Source organism: Drosophila mojavensis, unplaced genomic scaffold (assembly GCF_018153725.1).
Source record: "Drosophila mojavensis isolate 15081-1352.22 unplaced genomic scaffold, ASM1815372v1 contig_74, whole genome shotgun sequence".
NCBI lineage: Eukaryota > Metazoa > Arthropoda > Insecta > Diptera > Drosophilidae > Drosophila > Drosophila mojavensis.
In genome coordinates, this window is record NW_025318899.1 from 22,510,934 (window position 1) to 22,533,016 (window position 22,083).

The window sequence follows — 22,083 nt, forward strand, 5'->3', positions numbered from 1 at the left end:
CTGCCTCGGACTTTGACTCAGGACCGCCAAACGACGAGCTTGGTTGGCTTTTTGGGGCGTTTACAACGCTTTGGTATCTTGTATTTATTTAATTGACGTTTGAACGTGTTGGTATTATAAAATAGCCACAACCAGAGCCAGAGCCAGAGCCAGAGCCAGAGTCAGAGTCAGAGCCAGAGGCACAGCCACGGCTAGAGGCAGAGCCTGAGCCAAAGCTGAGCTTAGATCAGAGCAGGTCCAATGCATTTACCTTGCTGCTGGCAATTATGACTGCAACTGGGCGTTGGACCGTGCTGGACATGCATGTGGGGGCAATAGATCGACATCGCCATCCACATCCAGCACCGTCCATTGACGTGCTTTCTGTTTGGACTGCTGTACGTGCTGGCAGGCTAATTAGCATTGGTATTACGCCTCGTCCAATGGATTGCCTGGGTGTTAGTTAATTAAGCCTGCAGCCCCTTAATAAGCCATAATATGTGGCAGATGTGTTAAGGAAAAAGGCCAACGAATGATCCATGTGGAGGTTCTTTGGTAGGCGATGCCATGCAGCAACAATTCGCAGAAAATAAAATCAATTCTCGTTATTTCTTTACTTTATACGGTATAAAGTAGTTGGAAGAACAAATAAGATTTTAATTTGCATTATTTAAAGGAATTACAAATAAATAAAACTATTTTACTTCCACTTTTTACATGATCAAAGAATACAGTCACACAACTTAGGCCAATGAGACGAATTGAAAATTTATTGATAAGAGAAAGGAAATGTCTGGTTATTCAGCAGTAGACAAGGCTAAGCCCTGTGAAATGCAAGGAATGTAGGAAATGCTGCACGGAGAATGAAAATGAAAATATGTCAGCTCATCGCAATTGAGACAAGATCAAAAATATATTTTTGATTCTCTCACGATAGAAATGTCACCGAAAAATCACACACGAAATGCAGGCAATGAATAAACGAGTTTATGCCTCAATTGAAAACCCATTAAAAACGAGTCGGATTCGCGAGGCAGCGAAGGTGAGTCGAGAATGAGAAATAAAGAGAGAAAAAATCTAGATACAAATACCGGACGTGATTGGATGATAGACAAATATTTTATGGCACACAATCAATGGGCTATTCAAAGTGGAATTCACACAACGGAGCAACAGCATCCAGCAGAGTCTGAGCAGCAGCTTCAGCAGCAGCAGCAGCAGATGCACGAAGAAACAACAAAATTGAGTTGTAGCAGCCGTACCGGCTCGAACCGAGCCCAGGCAGAGTTTACTCCGATTCCGACTGGGGACAGGTTCACTGATAAGATCACACTAATAACAGCCAATGATGTGAGCCAAAGACGGCGATGGCGATGCTTTAGGATATGACTTGGCAAATTTTTAGTGTTATTAACAGAACATTCCCCGCGCGAGATCTTTAAGATCCGATTAAAACCATTAACACTTTTTTTTTTATGTCTGTAGCCGCTCTCTGGCATTCAATTCTGTTCGTCGACAATTATAAAGTCAAATAAAAAGAAGAAATTGTTGTTATTGCTTTTGTTGCTAACGAAATGTAAACAGAGGTACTTTAGCCCTTGACTCACCAAAAACAACAAAATGAATCTACAATATATATATATATATATGTATATATCCACATTTGAGGTTAACACAAACAAAGTTCTGCGAATTTATTGCCATAGACAGGTAATTAATTCATTTGTGTTCAAATAGTTTGGCCAATATAATAAACAGACAAATTGATATTTATGCAAATATATTTATGCCGATTGCCCGCAGCTGTGTTCAACAATGTTTTACGGAAAGGCGTTCAGTGGAAAAGGCAATACGGAAAAGTCGGAAAAGTCAACACGAAAACTGACGTATTTGTTTCATAGTTCTATTCCAGCGATCACTTTACACCTTCGCTTATTATTCAGCATCTGCTTGACTTCATATGGTTGGCGCTATACCCATTAGATGCTTTCTACACACCTTGCTGATTTCTGCTCTCAGAAATTTTATTCGCGCATTTTACGCATTTGCGTTTTATAAATAAAATTAAATTGCAAGCACGTGTCTTTTATTTTATTATATATTTACAGTTCAAATAAAAGTGAATAAAACTCAAGTATCGAAAATAAGACGAGGGAGTTTGAAGCTCTGCAAATATATTTGTCAGTGTATTTAGAAATATTAATAGAAATTCATTAAAGCGTCAATCGAGGTCCATTTGCAGAACCCAACTGTCCATAAGTTATCAGTCTTGACTATTTTATTCTATTTTAAAAGTTTTTTCACATTCCGCAGAAACGTTAAAAAATAATGTAATCCAAATAGCCTCGCATTATTATAAGGCTTATTATGAAATAAATTCTTACTAAATTTATTTTGTCTGTCTTTTCTACACACACACATACACTCTTTATTTTCGCATATTTAATTTATCACTTTGAGCCTCTGATCTTTGCCAATTAGCGTAGCTGTTGTTAGCTACTTCTGAATGATTATAGCAAATATATAGTATATTCCCAGTATATTATGAAACATCAAGCACTCGATTCATCGCTGACTCGTGTGGGGGGCCTGTACGAAAGGTACTTTTTAGGTCGTCCCATTTATTTGTCTGTAATCAATGTTTTATCCCATACAATCTAACACACATTAATCAAGTTTCTATGATATCGCTCGCATTACCATTAAAAGCATTTTTCTACACTTATACCAAATATTTGGTTTCCGCTGTGCCCAAAAACTACAAAAAAAGAAAAAAACACACGCCTCCATTCGCACTGGGAAAAAATCCCGAACCATTAAGGGCGCACACATTCAATGCCTGCAGGGATTATTAGTCCTAATCATGCAATATGCTGATGAAAAGGCAGCTGGGCAAAGGTGTGTGCTAATCAGAACGCAGAACTCTACGAAATCTGTAACAAAAAACAAAATAAATAAATAAAATAATATGCGAGTGTATGGAAAAAGGTAGTCGGGTTACCAGGAAGAGGCGTTACTAAAACCATAACAAAGGCCGAGCAGGATAATGCGTAACGCATCATGAGAGTCGATGGGAGAACAATGAGCCGAAGCGTGTGGCTGCTGTCGGGGAATGCTCAAACTATTCCAATACAACATATTCAGTGCCATAACGAATGTGCCCTGCCAATGCAGCGCAGCGAATCGACTCAAGAGCTGCGCCCCATTTGAGACATTTTCCGAGCTGATTGACAGCCGGCCCAAAAGACTCAAAAAGACAACTGAAAATGTGTCAATTTGCAGTAATCTAATCTGTGTGCGGTCTTGAATGGAATGAAAACTTTGTAGGCAGAGGAGCAAATACTCTAACAAATAGAGTAGCTTGTTAAAATAAATGCAGCAGCTGCAGAAGTAAAATTCATAATGGAAATATTGTATTATTAGCTGAATATAGTAAAATACAGCAATACTATACATGTATTAAATATGTGTGCATGCTATCACATAAATCCCATCTGACTCACTTCGCAGGGCATACGAACAGCAACACAAAGTCCAAACATAACATTCTTCTGATTATATGGTACACTCGATACTTAATCAATTATTTATAATATATATTTCTTATCAGCGGGTTGTGACGTTTTGTTTGCACAAATCTATCACAAAATTTGGTGCCCCCAAAAGCAAAAGCAAGTGGCACAGTAGCTGTGGCTAGGGGCTGAATTGGAAATATCCTCAGACATAAATCAAATATATAAATAATAATATATATAGTTGACAATTCTACGGAAGTTTTAAAAAGTTTCATTGATTTGGGTTAAAGATCAGTTGTCATTGATAGCATAGCAGAGTTTGTTTTTACAGTTACTTCTTCTTCTTTTTTTGTGAAAGGAAATTCGGGCCGATAAGCGAGTCGTCCACAGCTAGAAGAAATAATTAGAAAGCAAATTAAAGGCATTTCAGATAGAGCTAGCTTAACAGGCGCCAATTGAAGCGAACGATGCCAAGATAAGAGATCTACGGCGCTAAACCAAACACAACAGTTCTCCAGAGCTGTTCTAGATTATCTTGTAGACACGTTGAATTAACTTTGAAGTTGAAAAAAGTCGCATAACTAACTGAGAAAATTCGCTAGGTGTGTGTGCATAAAATTCTTGAGATTCTCGACTCATTTCTTTTTCTTTTCTTTTTTTTTTTTTAACTATGTAGAGAAGGCAAGTGCTTAAAAAGACATAAATTAAACACTCGGCTACCTGTCATCATCATCAGCAGCATCATTCGCAGCATCAGCCTCTGGAACATAATCATTATCATCATCAACATCATCATCATCATCCTCGACGCTGTTTGTGTCGGCATCAAAGCTTTGATTTCAACAGGGCTCCTCTCTTGTTGTTCTTCTGTTGAGTGTGTTGTGGTTATTGTTGTTGTTGCTCTTGTTGGTTGTTTGTTGTTGTTGTTGTTGTTGTCATGTATCCTACAGCTAACAATTAAGTCTAAAGTGTAGCTACACACACGTTGCAAGCAGACGACAAGAAAACTTTGTAACAAATTTCACAATAATTACGCATAGAGAAACATGAATAATGCGCACATGTATGTTACGTATGTTCTCTACTACTACTACTACTTCTACACACACACACACACATAGGCGCCGTATGCATACACGATGCCCCTCAACTTTGCCGTGCAGTGTATAGTGCCATTGTCAAAGCCATGGGCTGCCTCTTGCCTCTTGTGTGTTGTATAAAATAAAATGCGTTTTTAATTTGCAGATGCGCGTAAGGCAAAAAAAAAAAAAAATGAATATAAAAAAACGCGACATGTTCCTCGTTTTTATTGTCGCCGCGCTGCCATGGAAATTATTTGCGAGTGGCAAAAGGTTTCGTCCCATGGCGGTAGGGGCATCGGGTAGGGGCACCTCTATGCCACTGTGACCACCTGTCTCGCTGGCTGCGACATACACATAGATAGTCAGCCGCAGATATGAAAAATAAAAATTAAATTCAGCTGAGGTCGAATTATTGCTGCGCTTCAGGTGAGAAATGTGAAAAATATGTATATGAGAAGCGCATAGAAAGGCGCAGGCATCAACTAAAGTCGTACTACAGATGCTTTACGTTAAGAGTGAATAGCGAGACTGATAAACAAATGATAAAATGTCACCTAGGTACATTTGATATATGGCTTTATATTATATATGTATATGATAAAGATGTTTAATTACTTAAACAATTCGTTGGCTAAGCTTTCACATGTTCTACAATGATTGAAACCCATGTCAAGTAATAAAAACATTTCATTCTGCATTATTTAAAAATGTATGAGAATCGCATAGAAGGTAACACAACATACTTTGGCAATAGTAGATAAGCATTGACACAGCTTTTCAATGGCAGCTTTTAAACACCTGTAATCTTGCATCAAGAATCGAAGTTGGCAATTTACCTATGACCACGTGGGTATTTAAAGGACATGTAACTTACTATCTGTCCCATCCAACACAGTTGCTGCTGCTGCCAGTGCCCACCGAGTAGCGCATATGGAGAATCGTGCAGGCGACTTTAGCTAGCTCTCGAGTCAAAGCAACGCAGCAGTAGATAACGCAGGAGCCGGGCAGGCCTCAAATGCCTCAAATGCTGCAACGCGAATGCGAATAAAAAAGATGCCCAACTGCATGCAGGCAGCCTGACAACAACGGTGACAACAGAACAGTACCCCAGGTTCAGAGCTGGGTTCGGGTTCGGGCCACGTCTCAGTGTCAGTCGAGGAGTAGGCCGTGGGCAATGAAATATTGCCATGCGCCTGCGCTTGCGCCTGCCGGCTAGCTGGCTGAATGGCTGCAATGCCTGCAGCCTATTTCCTCCTGCCTACTGCCTACTGTCTGCTTTCTGCTCCCTGCGCCCCGCATCCCGCATCCCGGCCCCCTTTTCGGCAAATGTTTGCCGGCAACAGCTGCTGCTGCTCCTGCTGCTTGCTGCTTGCTGCTGTTGGTGTAGGTTGACAAACACACATGCCAGCGCATTAAACAAGAACAAGAACCAAGCGAGCACCAGGCAAAACACTTGAATGCCGCCTCCTTTGGGCTGCACTTGAGAGCCGCTCAGTTCCGCTGCCGGCTGGCTCACCTGCCACCTTAACCAGGCAGCACAAAGTAGAGGAGGAGGAGGAGGTCTCCCTCTGCCACTTTGAGAATTGTATGTAGACATTGCTCAAGCCGAAACGAAACGAAATTCGCATTCACGTTTTGGCTTTTTACCTTTACGCCTATTTATCATCAAATGCAGGCAGCTTTGCAATGCCGAGGCAGCTGCTTGAAAAGGAAGCTAAAGGAATGCGAGCTAAGCGAATGCGAACTGCGACTACCCTACAATGACAGACTCTACATAATCATAGATAGCGACCACACATATAATTTAACTTAAATTGTACCTAATTCATGTCTTGGTATTCGAGAGCAATTTCTTGTTGATGCTTATGTTTCTCTCCTAACAATGTAATACTTTATGCGCAAGCTTATGGCCATAATAGAAGGGTATTCAAAACTGCAGTTAGTATGCAAATGCACTCGACTAAGAGCAAACGACTCCATCGTCGACATGTGATACCATTTAGCCTGAATTGAGACTGGGACTTTGGCTCTGACTCTGACTCTGACTCTGAGTGCAACTCTGACTTGGCGACTAGAGCGAGCTCTGGATAGTGCAATCAGGCAAAATTGTTGCCAACTGTGGCACCGACTGTGCTCGATGCATTCCAAAGGAGCGACTCAACGACGACGACGACGACGACGACTCCTACCCCATAGCATAGCGTGAGAAAGCAAAATATTGATTCAGAGGCAGCAGGCAGACGGCCGAGGCGATATGCAAAACGCGATAAAATTCCAGAGTACCACAGGTCCCGAAAAACCGGCTTCCGAACCGAGCTAACCAGCTAAACAGCCAAACAGCCGGCTAACCAACTCGCAAAAGGTGCTAAATGAAGTTCTTAATTAAGTGCGAGTGGCTGTTGCTGGAGCAGGAGGAACTTTGGAATTAAACTGCGATGGGATACCTTTTCGGCTGGCCCGAGCTGGGCTAACGAGTTTTATTGGCACGTATCGCTGTTAGCCTGGTCTGCTGCTGTTTGATTGCATTTATTGCATAATTTGTTAATGAATGGAATGTCATGCCACACGCTCCAGGCACCGAAATGACAAATTAGCATCATAATTGCTCGGACTGCAAATATGTGGTATATATAATTTGGTATGATGTATATACAAATTAAAAGTGAAATATTGCTATTCATGGAGTGAAAAAGCGAGATTCTATATATGGACAAATGGCATAACATAAATGAAGTGAAATGAAATTAATTGTTTTTATTGCATTTATATTTATATAATTTATATATAATCTCGCATCTTCAGTCAATGATTATAATTAGGTGCTCAGCTGCTTCCTTCATTTGCATGCAAATTTGCATCTCTATTTCTAGTGAGCTAGTTGAGTTCCTTGCAGCTTCTCCCCTATCAGATTCCACTCACATCACTTACTCCCCCCTCACTCCAATCTACAACTGCTGCGTCTCATGTGCTTATCAAAGCTGCCCTGACTCAGTTACTGAGCTAACTTATCTGCAGTCACATAAATTACAATTTAATTAACATTTTCCACATGCCACGCGAAAAACGACCCACAAAAGAAACTATCAAGCGTGCTATAAATAATATAAAAAATGCTGATTATGATTAGTACGCCGCATACGCCGGCGAAGACGAAGTGGCACAAGTGGCTCGATCCTCATAATTAAGCGACATTTGCGGCATGACATGCAACAAGCCATAGATTAACATAAATTTTAAGACATTATTGGAGGGCAAGTGGACGAGGGTGAAGGGAAGCGGAACGGAGGGTGAAGTTGCCAAGTTTTATGGGCCAAGACAAAGTGGTACACCTGTCCAAAAAATATCCAAATAAATCTAAAAATATATCAACTATAATTATTATGCACTTGACAAAAGAAAATGGGAGAAAAAAAAAAAACACAGAACAATCGACGCTTGCTGCCACTCGAAAATGTGTTAAGCGCGTTGGCGTACGATGTTAATAATTGAAGATGCCTATCTTATAAAAATATTTCGTCGTTTTCTCTCGTCCCGTCCCGTCTGGTCTCTAATTATTAGCGCTAATTCTTTGTGAGAGGCATACAAATCTTTTTGGAGAGTCGTTGTTTCTTGATTGAAAGATGTGCCTAATTGATAGTCGAGCGCTCGCACGAGTCCAAGACCCCAGACGAGCAGCGGAGAGGAGAAACGAGGCGAGCTGAGACAAGTTGAGACAAGGGCAGAGAAGGCAAGCAGCAGACTTCAAGTGCGTGTCATTGTGTAATTTGGCTTGATTATTATTAATTTGCAGACGCCGCCGCCACTGTCATAAGCCGGAGGAGGAGGCCGGCCAGCGAGTAATTGTTATGAGGAGTTCTCTTATGCCGCCAGGCCAAAATATTTATTTGATTTGTTAATGGATCGGGCGAGCCAGAGACCGCGAGGCACCGCCGCAGCACAGGAAATGGGGTAAAAACATTTCAAAATACCACAAAACAAAACCAAAAAAAAGAAAAACAACTTACATTAAATTAGCGCAATCGGGTCTACGACTTACCTGTAAAGAGAGCAAAAGAAAATTATTTTAAATTGAGTTTATTAAAGCATCGCATAGAGATCATGTTTACAGATCTGAGATTGTTCATGTTTCTTTCTATTGCTATTGTTCATTATGTTTTGCTTGAACTCTAAGATCTGTGATTATCTAGTGTGGTTTTTAGTGGATATATTTGATTGCCTGATTTTTCGAGTTGCTTACAGTCTACTTATCTCAAATATAATTTATGTAGCACACGTGTGCATCATGTACAAATTTAATATACTTCCTGTATTATTACTCTCTGTCCACCTTCACCCATTTAGCGGCTTCTGTGTATTGTGCACGTGTGTGTGTGTGGGTTATGTAAATTTCACAGAGACACAGACACCAACAGCATGATTGCATCAGGGCACAGAGAATACGTAGTCAATTGACGCTTTGTTTTATAACCTGCATAGCCGTAAGATAATAAACAACTCCTCCCTCTCACTCGCTCTCTCCCTCTCTTTATGTTTTAAGAAGACTTCTGCAGTTTTGACTGTTTATGTAGTCTTTGGACCGACGCAGAGCTCTGCAGGTTCACAAGGCGCCGCCAACAACAACTGAAACCACCAAAGGTGATGACTGCTGTAATTGTTGTTGTTTCTTAGTAAAAGGTGTTGTAGACACATACGAAAACACACACACAGACATACCTACACAACTTTACATTTCCTTACCGCATAGCAAAGAGTAAAGTGCTGCCACCGACTCTCAGTGCTGTCTGTGAATTTTGTTTAAGTTGGGTTTCAGACTCTTGACGTGCCACAGTCAGGCAGGCTCAGCCACAGGGCCAGCAAACCTAACCAAAGGGGTCAGAGGGACCAGAGCCGCATAGACGATTACCGGTCTCGGCTATGCACTTTGAAGTTTGTTTAGGCTCAAGCTGGGTAGCACATGGCTAACATTACAATAAATGCTGTTCACCTGAGAAATTCTCTTTGAGACTTTTTTATTCAGAAGTAGTCAAATGCCAATATTGTAAACGGAATTGATGGCATTAACAAATTAACAAATCCATGACATAATTGTTGCTTATAAATCAGTTTTATCATTTAAAGGACTTTTTATTTTGTAATAATAGTCTATTTATATATAATATATCAATATTTACATAATGATTCTATTCTGGAAATTTTTAAAATAAAATTACTTGACAATATTAAAAAGTATTCATTAAATTTAAAATGACGTTTCGAAAATAATATATGAAAAATTGTATTTTAATTGCAAACAGAAAACTTTGATTAGTCAAGGATAATAATTATATCTACATTTTGATATTTTTTATATTTATAAGTTTTATATAGTTTTATATATTTTTTATTGATGTATTTATATTTGTTAAGTCATCCATTATTTATCTGATTTTTATATATGTATCCTGCATTTTTGCAGCCGTTGCTCCTTTTTAAGTGGCATTCCAAAATGCCATTCCCTGATTTCTCTCGGCGGCTTCATTGAGCGAGACAACGACGAAATCTTTGGCAATTTACTGCAAAAACTGGAGCATTCAGAAATCGCATTTAGCATTTCGCATTGTCCGAGACTGAAAACCTTGAAGACATGCCATTCTCCGAGTCCGAGCGGTACTCTTTATTACATTTCGCTCTCCCTGCCCTGCTCTGCCCTGACCGATTCTTTAACAGCAGCGAGACACGCGTCTCGTAACGGTTTTAATGAAACGCATCAATTCGCCTCGATTTCCACTTGGGTGAGCCTCATCAGCCTCAAGTGCAGCTAAATTGCGATCCAATGATCCTCGGCGATCGATCGTGAGCGTCAGCAGTTTACTTAAGTGTGTTTTTTCGCTTTTTTTTAAAGAAACTTTCAAGCTCTCTCTTTCTGTCTCTGTTGGTGTTATTTTCGACGATTTCAAAAATAGTTTTCTATGTTCCTGCTCTTTAAAGCTGTGCATAGAAGCATATTGAGTTGAATGCATCCTTGCATAATTTACGGCCATGAATGAAATGAGTTACTACTCCGAGGCCGACAAAAGATATATAGATATGTGTACATGAATATCTATACACATGTGTGTGTGTGTATGGTGTGTGTACGCCATAAAGAATGCCAGCAGTGCTGTCTCGAAGCGGAGTCCACTCAACTGTGAAACAGGTACAGGCAACAGCGTTCAGCAGAACGGGATGGAATATGAACAGGAACAGTGAAAGAGGCAGAGAGACCAAGAGACCAAGAGAGCGAGAGAGAGGGCATGAAAGACAGACAGGCACAGACAGGCAAACAGTCGGCAAAAGTACAAAGCGTGTCGGGGTGAAAGAGATTTCTCCTGGTGGTTCCTTTCATTCGATTTCAATGAACTCGGCAAATGTTGCAAGTGCAAAGACAAAACAAATACAAACAGCTGATAAAAGTGCGATAGACGTCGAAGTCGACGGCGACGGCGATGGCGATGGCGATGCGCAATCCATGAGATACAGATTGGCAGGCAACGTCAAACTGAAATTGTTACTCAGATGAGATACAAACACACACACACAGATACACAGAGATATCAGGACACACACACAGACACGATTACATGCTTAGGCAAACTATCATTACATTTACTTTTCGGTTTCATGTGACGTGTAGAAGTTGATCAGGACATTCAGTCTGGGTCTGCTTTCAGTTTTCATTCTCATTTTCCGCACATCCCTTTGCGCTGTAACTGTAAACCATTTGTCAGCAACTTTCTGTTTGTAAGGCTAATTTCCCTGCACCCGCGGAGGAGCAGGAGCAGGAACTGGAAGCGGGGGCAGCTAACAAATATACCGGAAATGTCTTTATTTGTCGACCCAAACGAAATTTATGTGTGCGATTGCCAGCGATTCGATTGAAAGTTTATTAAAAGGAAACTCAGACAAATAAACGTCTTATACCCTGTAATGCATGCTGTACGCGCAAGGCATATTCAACATCTCTCACTTGGAACATAAAAATATACGAGGAAGCCTTGTTATTTGTCATCTATCATCATAAGATTAAGGTTTATGGCTTGATTATGATTGGCGCTTCCCTGACGCCATTATAAAACCTGAACGGAGATTTTTTCGGTTGCCAATTTCCAGTTTTAGTAGCTGCGTGGGCAGCAGGTCCACACAAACTTGTTGTGGCATCGTTTTAACCTACCGACAACAAACGACGACACATCCAAATCATCATACATATCATCTGGCTTTGAGGCTTTGACCAAAGAGACAGCCAGCCAGCCAGTCAGCATCGTGTGGGTTGTTGTCTGTTCAATTTATCGCTCTCGACTTCTAAGCATATGATTTCATTATGATACTCTGCATTTGGATATTTATCTTTCATCACAATTTTGGTAATTTTTTCAGCTCTCTCTCTAAATTTATATGGCATATCTGATATCTTATGATATATTCGGAAAGATTTTTAAGTGCATATAATTGTTTTGATTTTATTTTCATGTTTTATATATCAAATTTATAATGTTTTGGAAAGAAAATGTTTTTGAAATATTGCAAAATATATATATTGTTTTCCGTGAATATTATTACATTGAATGATTTACAGTTGCCCTAGCATATTTATCATTTGTTTCATTTTTAGTAATTATTAAAACTTTCTCTAAGTGATATCTGATGATTTATGTACAATACAGTATTTTAAAAAAGTCGGTATCAAGCCACTTTTTCCTGTTCCCATACCCCAAAAGAATCGCCTAATCACTTCTACTTGTAAAATAAGGAATAATCGCAATCGATACAAATTGTGCCGAACAATTGTATTACAGCTATACTCGTCCACGAAGGCAACAATTTTGAATAATTAAATTAAATTTTTCAAATTATATATAGCTTTATTTGCTGGAAAATAAACAAATTAAATTTTATATACCTTGGGAGAAATTTAATAACATTTAATATCCTTCCATAAATGTCTCATGTACGATAGAGTATTTTAATTTTCGGCTTGCTGTATACATTTGTTATTTATATCAAATTTACCTTGGCAGTCGCTTGTCTAAATTCTTTTTCATTTGTTAGCCGAACATTATCTCAGTGCGGCTGTTGGGTCTTTGGGTCGCTCGTGAGTCTTGAGTCTTCGGTTTTGGGTCTTTGGTCTTGGCTTTCCGGTAGCTTCAGTCATAAAACTTACGAATTTATGACCGCTGACACTTTGGCACTTTTGTTATTTTTTTATTGTATCTTTTTGTTCGTGTGGGCTTTTTGAATATTTCATAACAAGCATTGTACATATTTAATAAAAATTAATTTGCATGTTGCACGATTTTATGTGTATTTAATGTGCTGTCCCAGCATAACAATAACTAACGAATTTGTCAACAAATTCAATCAGCTGAATTGAGTTTTAGGGAGTGTTTACCATCAGGTATATAACATACACATATATACATTTATATACACATTATATGTACATCTTTTATTTTCATGCCATCTATAGAGTGCAATTCCTAGCCATTGTCCAGCAGGGATTTTTCACTTGACCTGACGCCAATGTAAACACAGCTAGAACAGTAACTGGACCGTGGCAAACTAATTGAAAACCATTATTTGCAAGATTAGGCGAAAACAAATGGGCAAGGTTAAGCACGAGATTTGCATGATGCCCAAGGCCTGCTCCGGATGCCTCTTAACGAACTGTAGTAAATTGAAACCCGAGCAGGCAATTGCATTTTATTTGAGCAAACGGCTGAGCGGCTTACAGCCTAAGGCTCAACTCAACTCTCATCAGCTTAAGGCAAGCAAGCGAATCTATTCCACTCCCGTTCCCATTCCTATTCCCATTCCCATTCCCACTCTCGGTCTCAGTCCCAGTTTCGTATTCGAATCGACTCTACTCAGTTTCACAGCAACACTTGACTGTGTCAAACGACCTTTGATGGGTAAGTTGGGATAAGACTCTTTGCGCGGCCTTTAATGAACTTTAGATACGCACGTAGGCTCGAGATATGCTGTACTTTAATTACACTTTGCGCACGAGGAGGAGGCGACGCTGGGCACGAAGAAGAAGAACCCAGGAATATAGTCAGCATGGCATGGCCAACCCAGCGTCGGCGACCTTATCAACAAACACGCCATCGAAGTAGGTGGCGCAAATTAACAAATCTTTCCATGTGACCTAATTAAATCAACGCGAGGTCGTTTCAATGTTCCGCCAGCTTACAGAACGCAGCGGTGTGGGGTGAGTTGGAGGGGTCAGTGATTCGTGCCCCATCACTCCAGCAATTTAACATTCGTCATACTCAAATGGACCAGACACTCCGCTCCGCTCTGCTCTGCTCAGCTCAGCTTGGGCTCACTTAAGTGTTCGATTGGTCAGAGGCATCTTTGAGATTCGCTGTTTGCTCTGGGGCTGCCGCAGACAAGGATGACTCTGTCTGAAGAATGCAGAAGTCTTCAGACAGAACGAACTCGAGTGGACCCAAGCATGGCGTCTCTCCAAACTAAGCAGTGCCAACAGCCTTGTAATAGCTAAAAGTGATCTTCACCCAAGTGATTCCTTGTAATTATTTAGTTTACAGAGAGTCTTTGACTCAAGTCCTCATCAATAAATAAAATGTTCCTGACATTTTATTTGAAAATCATTCTCTCCCTCCAAGATAGTCAATAGTCGATCATAAGCAGAGTTCATACAATTTATTGTTTCAACTTCTTCCGGTTCCCATTGTCCGAGAGTTCTTATTCAACTTCTTCTGCGGCCTTAGCTAATCATGGATCATCAAGTCAGTTCTGTTTTCGATTCTCCATAAATTACCCAATATTATGGATACATAATGAACTTATCTCGCTTGCCTCTCACATCCAACTGTTAAATTTCGCAATATTGCAATTAGTTGATGACGATGACGGAGCTGACAAAGTGCTCTGGACAAAGTATTTCGCAACCTTAATAAAAATGTGAGAGAGTGAATGAGCGAGGGCGAACGGCAGACATAAGACAAGAAAACCGCGCGCGCTATCAAAACAAAAGATGACAACAAAAGCAGCTTCGTCAGCCAAGTTCTTAGAATGAATCATGCTGAGTAGACGCCATGCGCAAAATGAAAACGAGCCCAGGGAATCGCTGAGACGAGATCGACCAACGACTTAATTGTCAGAGCAGCCTGCACAAGTGTCGGGGCCCAAAAATAGTTACGAACCAAAACGGATCAAGCCCAAGCCAGACAGACTGTAGCTCAAGATATTGCCAAACACATAGAGACAGAGTGAGCGAGAGAGTGTGTGTGTGTGAGAGAGAGAGGACGATCAGCAGACGAGACAAGACCATAAAGAACCTACACGGTCGGCATATTTTTCAAGGGCCTGTCCGCGCTGATGTGCTCAGTGGTTCCCAGTGTGAGAGCACAGCGACAACAACAGCAACAACAACAAAAAGGTCAAACGTGGCCACTTTCAAGATGCCCAAAGATATGAGCAGTTGCCCATTGTCCAATGTCCATTCCATTCCCTGTGTGGTCTGGTCTCTCTGATCGTAGCATGAAATGTAAAAATTTCTGTAGCGTCAGCAAAAGCAGCAGCAGCAGCAGCAGCAGAAGCAACAGCAGCAGCAGCAGCAGCAGAAGCAACAGCAGCAGCAGCAGCAAAAGCAGCAGCTCCTTAAACAAGTTCTCTTCTTCTGCTCTGGAGCTGCAGCCGAAGCCAAATGCTGAAGCTGGCTGGCGCATTCCTTCATACCGAACCGGGCATCGGGCACCGGTGACTCTCATATATGGAGTGCTTCGGGATGCCGCCAGCTTTGCCGATTTGGTGGCAGCTACCCCCGCTACCCCCTCTAACCCTCCTCCCCACCTCTGCCTCTGCTGCGTCTGCGCCACTTGGCTTCATGTATTTTGCGGTGGTTTCGTTTACCAGCATACCAATTTGGTCGCTGCCTTAACACCTCCGAAACATGCAAGGATCGAAGGCAGCTCGAGCAGGGCAGGAACTGCAGAGGATGGGGGGAGATGGCAATGCTCTGCCATGGATTCCATGTCCGTGTTTCATGTTTTATGCGCATAAAATGCATTTTAATTGTTGCATTTGAAGCAGTTGAAAGAGAAAGAGGCAGAGACAGAGATAGAGAGAGTGAGCGAGAGCGAGAGAGATATAGGTACCAAATTTTCTCACGCTCAGCTTCATTGGACGATTATGTAGTCGCCTTCATCGTTTTTGGGCAATTTCATAATGTGGTCCAGCATCTACAACATGGCAATTAGCCACGCCCCAATACGGCAGCTCCAAACAACAATTACATTTTACATGTTTATTAATAATCAGTAAATGGAAAGGGGCGCCCCATAGGCAAACTCAAGTCGAGGCGCTCCATTTGAGCAGCGAGTGGAAGCTCACAGATAATTAAGTAGTTAACTTGACCAAGACTAGCCTCCATAGACCTCTACCTACACGCCGCACTCCCATCATTATCAGCTCCATGCGGCCCTTGTTAGCTGTACTTGAGAGCAGTTAAGCAACTCAGGGCCCAGCACCTCAGTGGCTCTTTAGCCTCTCTCCTTTGCCAAATGAAGCATTAAGTCGTGCAAACAAACAAGCGACAGCAACAACAACCAACTAACTACAAACAGCAACAAAGTTATATGCCGACTACAGATAATAATGCATACGAACTACTAAATATGGGCTTTGCATTTACATAATAGCCAGGTCGAGCACGCCTTCTCGATAGGGCCTCATAGGATCAGTTGTTATTACATTTTGGAATGATATTATATTTGAATTGCAGAGCAGTAACTACCTTTAACTGCTAGGACTTTTAAATAATAATATATAAACTAACAACATATAATACAAATCTGAATTAATAAAATTATATAATATAATAAAGATAATTCAACATATGTTTTTATAATATTAGTCAAATAATTTATTATGGTATATAGTACATAGTATTATAGTATTTATTATATTAAATAAATAAAATGTTAAATTATATCATATAAGCATACTATACTAAAATTAAACTTTAAAATATATTTAATATAATATTGCCACAGCTCAAAAGACTAATATGAAATCTGTTAAAAATAGCTCTGAAAACACTCCTATATTCTGATGTAAAACAATAAATCATTATTTCTTTATTTAACAAAAACAATTCTTACGAATGGAACGTTAATTAAACAAATGGCATTATGCTACTACTCTTAGTGCGACTAAGCTTTGAAAGAAATTCAATTAAAATAATCTTTCCATAGAACTCATTTAAGTATTTCCTCTACAGATACTATCTCAATATAAACACACTTAAAAACTATAATTAATATACAAAAGAATACTAAGCCAAATTGTTGATTAATAAAAATGTTCTTGTATACCGTTACTGTATTTAAAGATCGATTTATGACCATAATTAATAAATCTTAATCTTAATACCTACACTTAAGTTAAGAACTAGTTGAGAACGCAACTCAATAATCAGGTTAGAAAGCAATTTTATTATACAATTTTATTAAACAGCTAACCAATCCCTGATAAAATCCAATCAAAGTGAAAATACCTTTTTGTACACCTATACTATATATATACATATAATTTAATATACATACTATAATATAATACATAAATAATAAAATACTTCAGATAGCTGATTATTTATATACTTCACAATACTTTAGTTAATTATTATTATACATCTAATCTTTGCTAAAATCCAAACTGAATTATTTACAGAAGACCTTTACTTGATTACTTATTTACTTACTTCCCCATACTTTAGTAGATTATTATTATACATCTTATCTTTGCTAAAATCCTTGCTGAATTATTTCTATTAAACCTTTCAGTTAAACCATCTATTCCTTTTTCTAATGAAATAATGAAATCACATTCTTGTGAGATATCTTTCCATAATATTTATTATATCAAACAATCGACACATTGCATTGCTCCTACTCAAAATGTTTGCTGAAATATAACACCGAGTCTTACAATGGTCAACAATGCAACATCTTTAGGAATTATTTCGCATAATGATGATATAGTGCCTCATAGGCCGGCTGGCTGTATGGCCAGTTCGCTGTGGTACACAACTGTGGAATGCGGTTAGCAGCCGCAAATACAATGCAAAAGGGCCCCAAAAGAGCGAGATGCATTGCTATAAAGATAGAGAGAGAAAGAGAGTAAGGTAGAAGTATAAAGAAAAGGAGAGGAAGAGACAAACAGGGGCTTGTGGCAGTGAATGAGAGGGCCATTTAGTTTTGGTCGCTGAAAAATGATTAATAGTCGTGTGCTTGGCCCTGGTAACCACGACGACGACGACGACTAAGACGCCGGGGAGAAGGACGGACGCAGTTGCAGCCTAAGTGGAGCAGCGGCGCTGTAAATTTCCTTTGGCCAAAGGTAGCTGCAGCGGCGACGACAGAGCAGCAATGTCCAGAGGCGGCGGCAGTGGCAAGAGCAAGGGAAGATGTTGCACTCAGCCCATGTTTGATTTTGTATCTCCGACTGTGAGAATGTTGAACGTATGTGAGTAAAGATATTTGGTTGGCTGCCGTTGTCTACAACGTCTCTCTCTCTCTCTCCCACTCTCTTTCTCCCTTTCTGTCTTTGAAATTACTTTTAACGATTTAATGTTTTGTGAACTGCTTAAATTGTGCAAACAATTTGAACTAAGTGCCACGAAGCGCTGCGGCAGGTGAGAAGGCAGCAGCAGCAGCAGCAGCCAGATTGCAGGCGGTTGCACAAAAGCTTTTGTTGTTGTTGTACGTCTTGCTTTTTGTTTTTGTTGATGTTGTCTTTTGGGGAAACGTTCCAATGGCCGTTGCATGGCGCACAGGAAGTGCAACTTTAATGAAGCGTTTAAGTGGCAGTTGTTGTACTTTCAGCTGTTGCTGTTGTTGTTGTTGGCACGAGAGAGAGAGAAAAGAGAGAGAGAGAGAGAGAGAAAGAGTGAGGTGTTGTGCAGCTGTTGAATGTTCAATGTTCAATGTTTAATGGTCACTGATGCTGGCAGACGAAAGGGAATGCGCGACATGTGACCCGGGAATGGGACTGGGAATGGGAATGGAATTGTGAAGTGTTGCCTTAAATTAGGCCGAGACTCCGACTAAGTTTCAGCTTATCGCTTCCCTTGCTTTTGCTGCTTCCTCAGTTATTCGAGCTATGCAACGCGCTCTATTGCCAAAGGTGTAATTTAATAACTTGGCAACAATCTCAATAGCAGACACCTTCCCGTCTGCCCTTTGTCTTGCTCTGGCCAATGGCCACATGATTCATGCCTGCCTGCAATGGCCGGCCTCCGCCGACGCAGAGCAGCAGAGCTAAAGAGCGACCAACACACACACAGAGAAGGAAATAAAATTCCACGCAAATTAACTTGAAAACGAACAGAGCGATAAAAAAAAATATCCAAACTCTAAATAAGTCTACAAACAGTCGATGGGAAACGGCTAAGGAATGAAAGGGAAGGGAACGGAAGGCACGGACGGACGACGGACAGAGCGAGACCGTCGTCGCTTGGATGCTTCCACTGTCCAGTCAGCGGCGAGTTTGGCGCATGCGTCGACTGCTCAGTGCGCACTGCTCCCCCTCCCCCTGTCGCCCTCTCGCTCTCTCACAGTCCTCAGTGAAGAAAAAAGGGTACCAGTTTCAAGACCAGTCCGCACCAGCGGCAGCCGCTACGAAAAGTCTCCCAAGAAATTCCTTTGGCGCAACAACAAAAAGAAGCAAACAGAGAAAAAAACAACAAAAAATCAAAGAAATCTGTTTCGGAGCAGAGCGACTGAAAAATGTTGTCACGCCGCTTTTACATACTGACCAACAACAGTTGTTCTCGTTCCGTTCACTGTTGTTGTTGTTGTCGATTGGGCCTAGGCCAAGCTATGGACGCAAGCTTCTTCTGTAGATTTTAGTTAATTTGTATAAAGCCTGAATTAATCACGCTTAATTGCAATAACTTGACCAGCCCAACGCGCGCTCTATCTCCATCTCCCTCACATTCTCTCGCCCTTTCTGTCTTCGTTCTCACTGTCTTCGTTTTGGTTTTTACGTTTATTTGATTTGTTTTCAGGTAAACTGTTGCAGCCTCTGCCTTTTGCTTGCCCACCCTTTTGCCCGTTCCACGCTGCTCTTTACCTGTCGCCGTGTTGCGTTGTTTATTTTTGGTTTTCAACGTTGCTTGATTGGTTTTTTTTTTTTTTTTTTTTTTTTGTATTTTTACTTTTTTTACTTTTGTTTGTGTGTTTTGTTTCTTTCCTCATCGCCGTTCTCAATGTTTCGTTATCTTTTGGTCAAATGCAACACGTTGCGTTGCGCTGCGTTTCGTTCATAATTTCAAGGAATTGAACAAAGAGAGCCAGAAAGAGAGAGAGAGCGAGCGTAGAGGAGAGACAGGGCGAGAGAGTTAGCGAACAGGTAAAGACAAACCCTGCGATCGCTGCATTGATATTAATCAAGGTGTCATTGAAATCGTTTAAATTATGCACTCCAATCCAGTTCAGTCCACTCCAGAATTTTTTTTCAGTCTGTCGGCATTTGTGAACCTTTCTTTGTTTGCCCTCTATCTCTATCTCTCTCTCTCTCGCTGCTCTTGGTTAGATAAGTTAGCCAGAGGCTGGTGTTGCAGCCTCTTTTGTTGCGTGAGTCATAAATTTTATTGATTCTCTTCTTCTGCATTCTGCTGATAAGCGCCAGCGTTTAGATAAAGCTAAGACCTTGCCTCAACTCGACTCGACTCGACTCGATTCTCTAACATCGACAACAACAAGAACAAAACTTTTACAGCTTGTCCTCCCAGGTAGTCTGTAAGTAGGTTAGTTAAGAGGCTGTGGGCATGGCTCATGATAAGGCCAATTGATAAGCAAATTGATGTCGTTCCAGCAATAAGATTCTAGACCAGCTGGGGCCACTGAGTTTTAGTTAACTGTCGATATTTGCAATTTGAGTTAAGTTTTTCAGGCGTTTATACTGTCTCCCACCACAACATTTTATATATTCTCCCATCAAACTTAATCATTAAAATGACCGATGATATACATATATATACCAATTAAGTAATATTTAAGTAGAGAAGGTTCAGTAATCAATCTATACTCTTATTTGATGTTATTAATGTTTACATTGTAAGTAAAAAAAATCAATTTATTTTTAACAATTTTTGGATTGAAACATTTGAGAACTTTTGAATATATTAATTTCATAAATATGTTCAATCTAAAATTAATAAAAAACTAAATTAATTTGATTAAATTAATAAATGAGTATCACATAGACAGATACACTTGACTAAAATCATTTTAACGTTTTTTACATTCTGTAGGTTTAGGATTTATAATTTATGTAATCAAGGAGTTAAGAATATCAGTGTCTATATTTTTCTAATAAAATTTAAGCAAAAGTTTCACTTGATTTAAACAATTTATGTTAGACTCTGCCTTTTTGTTACTCATTTTTCAATTATTTGAACTGATTTCTTGATTTGAAAATAATAAAAACCCTTTGCTTAAATATTTGTCTATTCATTATATTAGAGCACTTACCATTGCTGGGTTTTTGTGGTATTTCATTGGCATCGATGCCTCGCCCCTGGAAAATGTGCGAAACGGCGGTGCAGTTGGGGCTGAACTGATCGATGATCGAGGAGCCACCGCCCGCGCCGGTGGAGGAGGAACCACCCGGACCAGGAATGGGTCCAGGCGCCGCCAATGCGGCTATTTGAGCGCCAGCTAAGGAGCTGCCCTCTTGGAGCTGGCCCTCTGCTGCTGTTACTAGCAACAGGAGCAGACTATGGAATATCACAAGGTAGACGGTATTTCTTGCTGTTCTACTGGAACTGCAGCGCAGATCTTGCAGATTTGCCAGTTGTTGTCGTTGACAACGCTTCGCTGAAAACATTTTGTTGCTGTTGGTGTTGCTGTTGCTGTTGCTCTTGTTTTGTTGTTTATGTGTTGCTAAGGCTTTCTCACAATCAATCACACGCACACGTTTATCACACGACGCACAATCGATGGACTTTATGACGGAGCCGGCTTTTGCTGTTGGTGTTGTTGATTTTATTGCACTTTGCTTTGCGTGGTACCGTAAATAAATTTGGCCACAACGTGAGCGACAGTGAGAGACGGACAGGGGAAGAGGGAGAGAGAGTGAGAGCGACACACGCACTAATTTACAAAGATAAACGGCACACGGACAACGTAATGCATTACGTTGTTTATGCCGGCATTGCAGTCGCCTGCGGTTGTTTTTGTTGCTGAGGCTGTTGCTGCTGCTGCTGCTGTTTCTTACTGTGCATTTTATGATGTGCAGGTGCAGCAGGTAATGTGCTCTTTGGTTTTGTTAACAAAGTGTATGAATGTATCAACAACAATTAATGTAACACGCACAAAACACACGCACACACTCTCACTCGCATACGCGGACGCGGACGCACAGCACGCACACAACGAAACCGATGCGAAGCGCAACACTAATAAAATACGTTCGTGCGGATCGAGCGCGGAAATTTGACTGAAACTTAAAGAGAGTCACAA

General features: G+C 40.5%; 1 protein-coding gene across 1 annotated transcript in view; it reads right to left on the reverse strand.

Moving 5' to 3' along the window:
• The window catches only part of LOC6583349 (glypican-4), a 45,130-nt gene extending 23,068 nt beyond the window's left edge, over window positions 1-22,062 (reverse strand). The window contains exon 1 of the mRNA XM_002008983.4: window positions 21,094-22,062. Within this exon, the coding sequence (XP_002009019.1) occupies window positions 21,094-21,448 (355 nt within the window). The 5' untranslated portion in view covers window positions 21,449-22,062. The remainder of the gene's footprint in view (window positions 1-21,093) is intronic.
• Between the last annotated feature and the right edge of the window lie 21 nt (window positions 22,063-22,083).